Here is a 10000-nt window from a genome sequence, read left to right as displayed (position 1 = left end):
ACCTCCACTGTGGGGCTCTATACCCTTCACTACACCACTGGAAGAGATTGTTCATCAGCACGGGAAACAGGCTTTGGTTCAGCATGATGCAGTGCCTACACCGTGGATGCCTAGATGTGTATGTACATAGATAACTATACAGATGCACTACCAGTTTGCAGTGGGAAGTCAAGACCACAGCTGAAGTCTAGGGCCTTTTGTAGCACTCTAATGGACAGTTTTCCTCTTCAGACTATTTCCTAAGACTCTATGCTGCAGACCTCCTCACTACCATCCTCCATTACTCATCTGAGCAAGGAGACAGGAGGGAGGAAAAGAGGAGGGAGGGAGGGACTGGAGGGATTTGGAGTGACAGACTGAGAAAAACAGAAAAACGATAATGAATGCTAGGGGTTTCGGAGGTTCAGTCTCCCCCGCAGTCGCTGAAATAGAGAACCAGGGATGGGGGAGGGAGACAGAGCCAGAGAAAGTGCCCTTTTAGCTGGGTGATATTTAGTGCTGCGCTGGTCCTTCCTGAGCCAGAACACGCAGCGGAAATAGAACATAGACAAGGCCACCGTGGCCAGCTGTTTAGAACCAATTAAAGCCCGTTGAGTGTGAGAGAAAGAGAGAGTGACAGTGTGTGAAACGGACTGTTTCTAGCATTGTCTGGGCCTGCCAGTCTGTTGAAGGTTATCTCCGTGATACTGTGGCCCTTCTGTGCTGAGTGTGGCCCTGATTGGAGACACCCATGTCCTTTTCACACTAGCAGAGCCGATCCCAGGCCAATCCAAGCAATGGAGCAGACCAGCAATTCAACAGCATGGCGATCCAGTTTTGAATAAAGGATTGTGATGATTGTGAAAGTAAATGTGTGGTTTTTGATATTGGTTGCAGTGAGATCTGCATCGAATAAATATGATTTGTGACAGTAATATTAGCAGTTTTCAGTAGGGTGTGAATTGGTTGTATCTAAATTGATTAAATATGATTTGTAACAGTATAATGAGAAAGTGACAGTGTGAACCAGACTTTTTATAGCACTGTCTGGGTCTGGGCCTGCCAGTCTGTTGAAGGTTATGTCCATGATACTCCATGAAAATACACAAGCCAGCTTACTATGCTTTGTGTGGGCATGACAGTGTGAATACGGTACCATTCAGGTTTGTCTGTCTAGCCTCAACCGGAATGGCAATGAAAAGGAGTGGGAAAGGGCCCATTTGTGTCATTGGTGGTACAGCCTTGTCATATCATGTCATACAGGTGTAGGTTCTTAATTTGACCTGTATTGACTGTTAAATAGCCATCACTAGCCGGCTACCACCCGGTTACTCAACCCTGCACCTTAGAGGCTGCTGCCATTTATACATAGACATAGACTGGCCACCTTAATAATGGAAGGTTAGTCACTTTAGTAATGTTTACATATTGCTTTACTCATCTCATACTGTATGTATATACCGTATTCTACTGTATTTTAGTCAATGCCACACCGACATTGCTCATCCTAATATTTATATATTTCTTAACTCCATTCTTTTACTTTTAGATTTGTGTATTGTTGTGAATTGTTAGATACTACTGCACTGTTGGAGCTAGGAACACAAGCATTTTGCTGCACTCGCAATAACATCTGCTAAATGTGTGTATGTGACCAATAAAATTTGATTTGATTTGGAATTTGATTTGATTGTCAAAGCAAAATAATCTTGCAGCAACAGGATTTGAATGTTTAGTCCATAATGTTGCTTGATTGCTGGTTAGAATGAATATAACCGTGTGTTAATGGGGTTTTCCAGTGAATGTAGGTAAATCACGAAGCTGATCTGCATTTCCTGTGGTGCAGTGAAAATTCTCAGCAACAAAAGAGTGATCAAAAAAACATCCTACATCTGTAGCTTTGAATTCTCAATGGGTGAATTCCTAATGGCATTCATGACTTGTCTTCTGCTCAGTGACAAACATGACAAGGTGTGATGAGACACAGGAAACTCTAATAGCCGCTTGGTTTTGGAGCATGAATAGAGACGGGAAGGTATTCATCCGCAGATGCTGAACGCCATGTATTATCTTGTCAAAAATGAAGCAGTGATTTTGATGTTTGTCTGTCTGTGTGTGTGTGTGTTCATGTGTGTGTGCGTGTGAGCTTTCTCTCTCTCTCTCTCTCTCTCTAGTTGTGTGTGTGATTTGAGTGCAGCTTCTCCGTGAGGTGAGTGGGCAGAAAAGAGAAGACAAGAGGTCAAAGAAACTAGGCCATCCACTGGGGAGCCATGGCAACAGCACACAGCCAAGCAGCTGTCAGGTATTGACCTCCACAGCACACAGCCAATCAGCAGCTGTCAGGTATTGACCTCCACAGAGGGAGAGAAGAAGACCCGGAGCAACCCAAAGCAAAAAAACATTTATCATTTATTACCGTCTAACACCTCTCCACAAAACACAGGAGAACTGCCTGGGACGGATATACTACTCTGCACATAGGTCTACATATGCAGTACACTGTGCACCAGCATAGCAATCCCAGTTTTGAATAGGATTGTGATTATTGTGTTTACATTTCTTTGTTGTTGTGATTTTCAATATGGTTGCAGTAAGATCTGCATTGGTTCAGTATTAATACGTGACGTTTTCTATGGGCTGTAAATTTGATTGAATCTGAATGGATTGAATACGATTTGAAAGTAAATGTGCTGTTTCCGATATGCTTTCATTGATGTATCGCCGTTGATAGTCAGGGCGTGTGTGATTGCAATGCATTCCTAGTCGGTGTCTGTGAACGATCCATTGGAATATGGTCTGATAGTCTAGTCTAGCTGGTTGCTATGTGTCTTCAACAACTTGATCCTCTGATTTCACCTGATTGTCCTAGCTTGTGTCCCAAATGGCACCCTAATCTTCATTGGCCCTGGTCAAATGTAGTGTACTATAAAGTGAATAGGGCCCTGGTCAAATGTAGTGCACTATAAAGTGAATAGGGCCCTGGTCAAATGTAGTACACTATAAAGTGAATAGGGCCCTGGTCAAATGTAGTGCACTATATAGTGAATAGGATACCATTTGGGACACAATGCTTAGACATGTGAGAGGTGACCGTATTGCATCTGTATATTAATGTGTGTACCTTCCTCTCTTAATCCTATTTGGTACCCAGGTGGCCGTCTGTCAGGAGAGATGTGTCCGCTCGTAGTGAATGGTCCAATATTGACAGGACACCTCCTGCATCAATGAGCAGTGTTGCTGTGCAGAGAACAGAGAAAGCCCTCCCTCTGAGACGCAGCTGGAATCATTCTGGGGAAAAGTGTGTTTTATCCTATGGTAATTAATGTTAATGTATATCAAGATAATCCAAAAGGTATTCTTTAGACTAGTTCCTATCTGTTCAGTATGGAGATAACATTAACAAAAACCTAATGAGAAGTAGGATAGATACTTTTTTTATATAACATAGAGAGGGAGGGAGGGTAGCTTGTAAGATCTGTGCCCAGATTTTCAAAAGTTAGCTATCTGGATTTTGCCTATCGGATGGGATTAAAAGCGTAGAAATAGAATGAAGAGAACGTCCCCATTCAAGTCAATGATATGTCCGTTCTGTTCATTCTATTTTTATGTATTTAATCCTATCCGATAGTGCTTTTTTAAAAACTGGGCCCTGACAGTAGCTGGTGAGAATTTTGATCTTGTAACTCTATAGTGTAATTAGTCGTGCATCATCTGATGAACTGCTAAATGTTTCTTTGCTAAAGAGATGGGAAAGGTTGGTGCTGGAACCATTTCCAACTGCCGTCTTCATCAGCGAGAGGCGGAATGATATGCTGCTCACCATAGTTCCTACCTCCAGGAGGCTGACGATCACATTCTCGCTGGGTAACCTGCTTTCACCCCAATCACTTGGGGGGGGGGAAGCAGGAGGCATCAACCCTGTCACCTGATCCCTGATCAGTAGATAGACCGAGGTGAAAAGGTGACGGGGAAGGATGAACTTCTTTCATCTCTGGGTTGTTGTTCATAATATTGGAGCTTCCCTCATCTTTTTCAAGGGGCTTTGCCATTTCAAAGGCATGTGTGAAAATGATTTACCAGAAAAGAAGTGTCTGCATTCGCAGTTCTCAGATTCTCAGATTCTGAAAGCCTCTCTCTCTCTTACTCTCTCGCTCTTTGTTTTTCACCCTTTCATGAATACATTTATATATTTCTGTGAAGAGTGTGAGAATGATTGAGCCTTAGTTCCCCGCTGCTCTTTCAAGGTGCATCACCAGTCAGCCAGCAGGCCGTACGTCATTACCACTGACATTAACAGATGCCACCGCAGAGTCTCAGAACACACTAACACTGTGAGGTTCAAAGAGCCTTATCTGGATAAACAGAACAGAGGGAGAGGGATAGAGAGTGCATGTGTGTGTTCGCGTGCACGCATAAGAGAGACTCACCGACTAACAGTGTGAGATAAAGAAATGGTTGATGGTAAATTGAGTCTCTCCACGCGTGACGATCATATACTCCCTTCTTACCTATGTCTCCAATCTCTACCATGCAGAAGTCAGCCATTCAGATAAAACCACTGGTGAATATCGATTACGGTTCCATACCAGTAAAACTCTCCACTCACACCTCCATACCAGTAAACCTCTCCACTAACACCTCCACACCAGTAAACCTCTCCACTCACACCTCCATACCAGTAAACCTCTCCACTAACACCTCCACACCAGTAAACCTCTCCACTAACACCTCCACACCAGTAAACCTCTCCACTAACACACCAGTAAACCTCTCCACTAACACCTCCACACCAGTAAACCTCTCCACTAACACCTCCACACCAGTAAACCTCTCCACTAACACCTCCACACCAGTAAACCTCTCCACTAACACCTCCACACCAGTAAACCTCTCCACTAACACCTCCACACCAGTAAACCTCTCCACTAACACCTCCACACCAGTAAACCTCTCCACTAACACCTCCACACCAGTAAACCTCTCCACTAACACACCAGTAAACCTCTCCACTAACACCTCCACACCAGTAAACCTCTCCACTAACACCTCCACGCCAGTAAACCTCTCCACTAACACCTCCACACCAGTAAACCTCTCCACAAACACCTCCACACCAGTAAACCTCTCCACTAACACCTCCACACCAGTACACCTCTCCACTAACACCTCCACACCAGTAAACCTCTCCACTAACACCTCCACACCAGTAAACCTCTCCACTAACACACCAGTAAACCTCTCCACTAACACCTCCACACCAGTAAACCTCTCCACTAACACCTCCACGCCAGTAAACCTCTCCACTAACACACCAGTAAACCTCTCCACTAACACCTCCACACCAGTAAACCTCTCCACGAACACCTCCACACCAGTAAACCTCTCCACTAACATCTCCACGCCAGTAAACCTCTCCACTAACACCTCCACACCAGTAAACCTCTCCACTAACACCTCCACACCAGTAAACCTCTCCACTAACTCTCCACGCCAGTAAACCTCTCCACTAACACCTCCACACCAGTAAACCTCTCCACTAACACCTCCACGCCAGTAAACCTCTCCACTAACACCTCCACACCAGTAAACCTCTCCACGAACACCTCCACACCAGTAAACCTCTCCACTAACACCTCCACGCCAGTAAACCTCTCCACTAACACCTCCACACCAGTAAACCTCTCCACGAACACCTCTGATGTCCAGTCAAGGCAAATACTTAGACACGATAGTTGTTAGTGAACTAAACAGTGGAAGTGACCACTTCCTCTCAACAGTCATTGTACAGTTACGGTGGACAGACACGTTTATCTTGTTATCCCTCAAAACAAGTTCAGAAAGGAAACGCCACGTGTACATTCAACCATTTTCTAGAACAGATTACAATGCATAGGCTTGGCGTTAGGCTCTGCTCCTTCAGCTCACTGCCAGAGCCAAGCTTCATATAAAGATGATACAATATCTACAGGCAATGAGCACAATATTCTATACCAAATCCCCTGGAGGAAGAAATGCAGAACACAGACAGGTGGAGGCTGGCGGCGGCGGTGGGATATCAGAAAACAGCAAGCATAGCGACTAACAGCTGTTTACAGCAGCAGCGCAATGGCAGCAAGATACATCCGCCATTGAGGAAGCGTGTGTAGAACTGGTCAACTTAAATAGAGCACATGTGAGTAGTATGAACCCCGTTGGTGTGATACCCGCTGATGCGATCAGCTGATGGCACCATAGTGGCGTGCTTCCTCTCAACTGGCTTCACTTCATTCATACTCACTTTTAGACTAGTACGTATAGTCACATGGAAATCATTCTATCAATTAACCCAAGAAATTAAATTGCCTGAAACGCAAACAATCCGCCACTCCTTAGACACATTCAGGAACAATGTACTTTACTTCCTCAGTGATTCTGGTCTGGTGTGTACATTTCCTGGTAGCTAAACGGATAGTGGTCAAGTAGTGCACTATATAGGGAATAGGGTGCCATTTGGGATGTAGTCAGTGTACATTCTACGTAACAGCCTCATCTTCCGCTGTCTGCATAATGAGGTGACTAGCTGCGAGGTAGACGGTTATTGGGACTGTTTTGATTTTCAAAATGACAAAATCCCCTTTTCAATTTGTCGTCCCCGAGCTTGAATACGCTGTCTCGCTCCCCCGGCATGGGCCTAAAATGACTTTTCTGCATCCCTGGCAAACAAGGGCTACATTCCAAATGGCCCCCTGTCCCCTACATAGTGCCCTATAGGCCCGGTCAAAATAAGTGGAGTATGCAGGGCATAGGATTCCATTTGGGACGTAGCCCTTGTTGTCCAGGGCTGGCAGACAGACAAACACATCATCAGGCTGGAATAATAGAAACGCGGTCGCTGATAAACTAGAACAATTATGGCATCCTCTATGGTGTAAATGGGCCTGTTCAGACTGACCTCTCAGAGAGGAGAGAGGAGGGGGGCTTGGAGAGAGGAGAGGAGGGGGGCTTGGAGAGAGGAGAGGAGGGGGGCTTGGAGAGAGGAGAGGAGGGGGGCTTGGAGAGAGGAGAGGAGGGGGGCTTGGAGAGAGGAGAGGAGGGGAGCTTGGAGAGAGGAGAGGAGGGGAGCTTGGAGAGAGGAGAGGAGGTAGGTATTGTATAAGGCTGCAGGGCAGGCTAGTGCCCTCCACCCCTCCACTTTGCATCTGCATGAAGAGCGGCTCCACTGTGCCTGGGCTAATTTCAAGTAATTAGACTCATTCTGCAGGGGTTAATCAAGGATGACTTACGCCGATTACAACCAGAGAGGATGAATCAGATGCAGCTGGCAGCCTGGAGCCTCGACACTGACACTGCCGGCACTGGCAGACGTATCCTTCCATCCTGTGCCCTCAGGAGGAGGGATTCACTGTCGGGAGAGGGACGACAATATAGTTATTACATTTAATAATATAGAAATAAAGATCTCTTGGAGTTCAATCTCAACTGTGGTTAGGACACATACATTTCCTAGCATTAATTGGCGCTAAGTGATTGTAAAAGCAAAACTGTAACATGTACGCTAAGAATCGGGAAACAAATACAGTGAATTTAATAAATAACGGAACATGGAACGAAACACAAGTAGCGTACAGACATGAAACAGAGTCAATAATGCCTGGGGAATGAACCAAAGGGAGCGACAGATATAGGGGAGGTAATCAGGAAGGTGATGAGTCCAGGGGAGTCTCATGAGACGCAGGTTCGCGTAACGATGGTGGCAGGTGTGCGTAATAATGAATAAACTGGCGACGTGGAGCGCCGGAGAGGGAGTAGAAGTGACAGTACCCCCTCCCTGATGCGCGACTCCAGCTGCAGGAAGTTGACCAGAGGGGCGCTCCCGAGGACCAGGAGCGGGCCGGTCGCTTCTGCCGAGGTGCGGGGACCTGTAGAGCCGGCTGGGGCGCGGGAACCTGTGGAGCCGGCTGGGGCGTGGGAACCTGTGGAGCCGGCTGGGGCGTGGGAACCCTCAGGTGCCGGCTGGGGAGCGGGAGCCTGACGAGCTGGCTGGGGCGCGGGAGCCTGACGAGCCTGATGAGTCAGGTGAGGCGCGGGAGCTTGACGAGCCAACCGAGGCTTGGGAACCTGTCGAGACAGCCGAGGCATGGAAGCCTGACGAGCCAGCTGAGGCATCCCGGTTGCTTCGGTAGCGGAACTTGGATCCAAGGTCACCAGTACATCCCTGTTGCTTCCCTTTGGTGAGACGTTGTTCTGTAACGTGTACGCTAAGAATCGGGAAGCAAGTACAGGGAACAAAACAAGAAACACGAGTAGCATACAGACATGAAACACAGAAACAGAGTCAATAACACCTGGGGAAAGAACCAAATGGAGTGACAGATATAGGGGAGGTAATCAGGAGGGTGATGGAGTCCAGGGGAGTCTCATGAGGCGCAGGTGCGCGTAACGATGGTGGCAGGTGTGCGTAATAATGAATAAACTGGCGACGTTGTGCGCCAGTGAGGGGGACGGGAGAAGACGTGACAAAAACATGTCATTGCAAAGGTAAATCCTCCTACTGACTGACCTGATCAAATGATTTGATGTTTTCTGCCCTGTCCTGTCGGTTGTGAGGATGAAGCAGTGAGGCTAGCTCCTGCTGAAAGACAACACTGGTCTCCATATTGGGTAGTGAGGCTAGCTCCTGCTGAAAGACAACACTGGTCTCCATATTGGGTAGTGAGGCTAGCTCCTGCTGAAAGACAACACTGGTCTCCATATTGGGTAGTGAGGCTAGCTCCTGCTGAAAGACAACACTGGTCTCCATATTGGGCAGTGAGGCTAGCTCCTGCTGAAAGACAACACTGGTCTCCATATTGGGTAGTGAGGCTAGCTCCTGCTGAAAGACAACACTGGTCTCCATATTGGGTAGTGAGGCTAGCTCCTGCTGAAAGACAACACTGGTCTCCATATTGGGTAGTGAGGCTAGCTTCTGCTGAAAGAGAACACTGGTCTCCATATTGGGTAGTGAGGCTATCTCCTGCTGAAAGACAACACTGGTCTCCATATTGGGCAGTGAGGCTAGCTCCTGCTGAAAGACAACACTGGTCTCCATATTGGGCAGTGAGGCTAGCTCCTGCTGAAAGACAACACTGGTCTCCATATTGGGTAGTGAGGCTAGCTCCTGCTGAAAGACAACACTGGTCTCCATATTGGGTAGTATAACCTGCCCTCATTCTTCTCCTTTCCTTTAAAGAGGCCAGTGCTGTCCATTCAGGAGGAACCCTTCACTGTACTGTACCTGAGTAAAGGCCTCTGGGACTAGATCATTGTGGCTGGGGCCCACACAACATATAGAGAGTAATGGGTCTGCTCAGGATGCTAATGGTGAGTGTGTGTGTGTGCCATGTAATCTGCATGTTTGGTTTTTGGATGTTCCATTACAAGTGGAATGATATGGGCTATGTGGTTTCTTCAATAGATCTCTTGGAACAGTCTGATTGTCCACAGACCAACAGACCAACTAACAGCTGTTTGCTTTCAACTATTCATTTACTACGACCAACCATCAAGGAAACGGCATTTGCAAACGACGCATAGCTACTCTATACTGCTCTACTAGTTCCACCTTCAGTCAGTGATCCAGATGGGGATTTCTGTCACAGTAGGGACACTACAAAAATGTCCTCTCATATCTTATGTGACTGCTGTTTGAATGCCTCTGAATGGGATTGTCTGTCTGTCTATGGTTCTCCATGGTACCGTTAGCAGGAAGCTGCAGAAAGGCTATTAGGGAGGTAATTCTGCACATAGCTAGCTGGGAGAGAGAGAAAGGGAATGAGAGATAGAGAGGGAGAGATAGAAGGGAATGAGAGATAGAGAGAGGGGTGGAGAGGGAGATGGAGAGAGAGAGAGAGAGAGAGAGATGGAGGGAGAGAGAGAGAGAGAGAGAGAGGGAGAGAGATGGATTAGCTGGCTTCCATGAGCTGGAGACTCCCACCACATACTCTTCTCCTCACACACAGACACACACACACACACACACACACACACACACACACACACACAC

General features: G+C 46.9%; 1 protein-coding gene across 1 annotated transcript; it reads right to left on the bottom strand.

Annotated features, from left to right (window-relative positions):
- Positions 1-4641: 4641 nt before the first annotated feature.
- On the bottom strand, positions 4642-5373 carry LOC139532975 (sperm acrosomal protein FSA-ACR.1-like). The gene has a single exon (XM_071331118.1). The coding sequence runs from the start codon at positions 5371-5373 to the stop codon at positions 4642-4644; it is 732 nt and encodes a 243-aa protein (XP_071187219.1).
- Between the last annotated feature and the right edge of the window lie 4627 nt (positions 5374-10000).

This window comes from Salvelinus alpinus, chromosome 10 (assembly GCF_045679555.1).
Source record: "Salvelinus alpinus chromosome 10, SLU_Salpinus.1, whole genome shotgun sequence".
NCBI classification, from domain to species: Eukaryota; Metazoa; Chordata; class Actinopteri; order Salmoniformes; family Salmonidae; genus Salvelinus; species Salvelinus alpinus.
Note: the sequence above shows the minus strand (reverse complement) of the source record. Positions and strands in the feature narration are given on the sequence as shown.

Coding starts and splice junctions, on each gene's coding strand:
- LOC139532975 (XM_071331118.1), bottom strand. CDS start 5,373: ATGTTAGTGGAGAGGTTTACTGGTGTGGAGGTGTTCGTGGAGAGGTTT.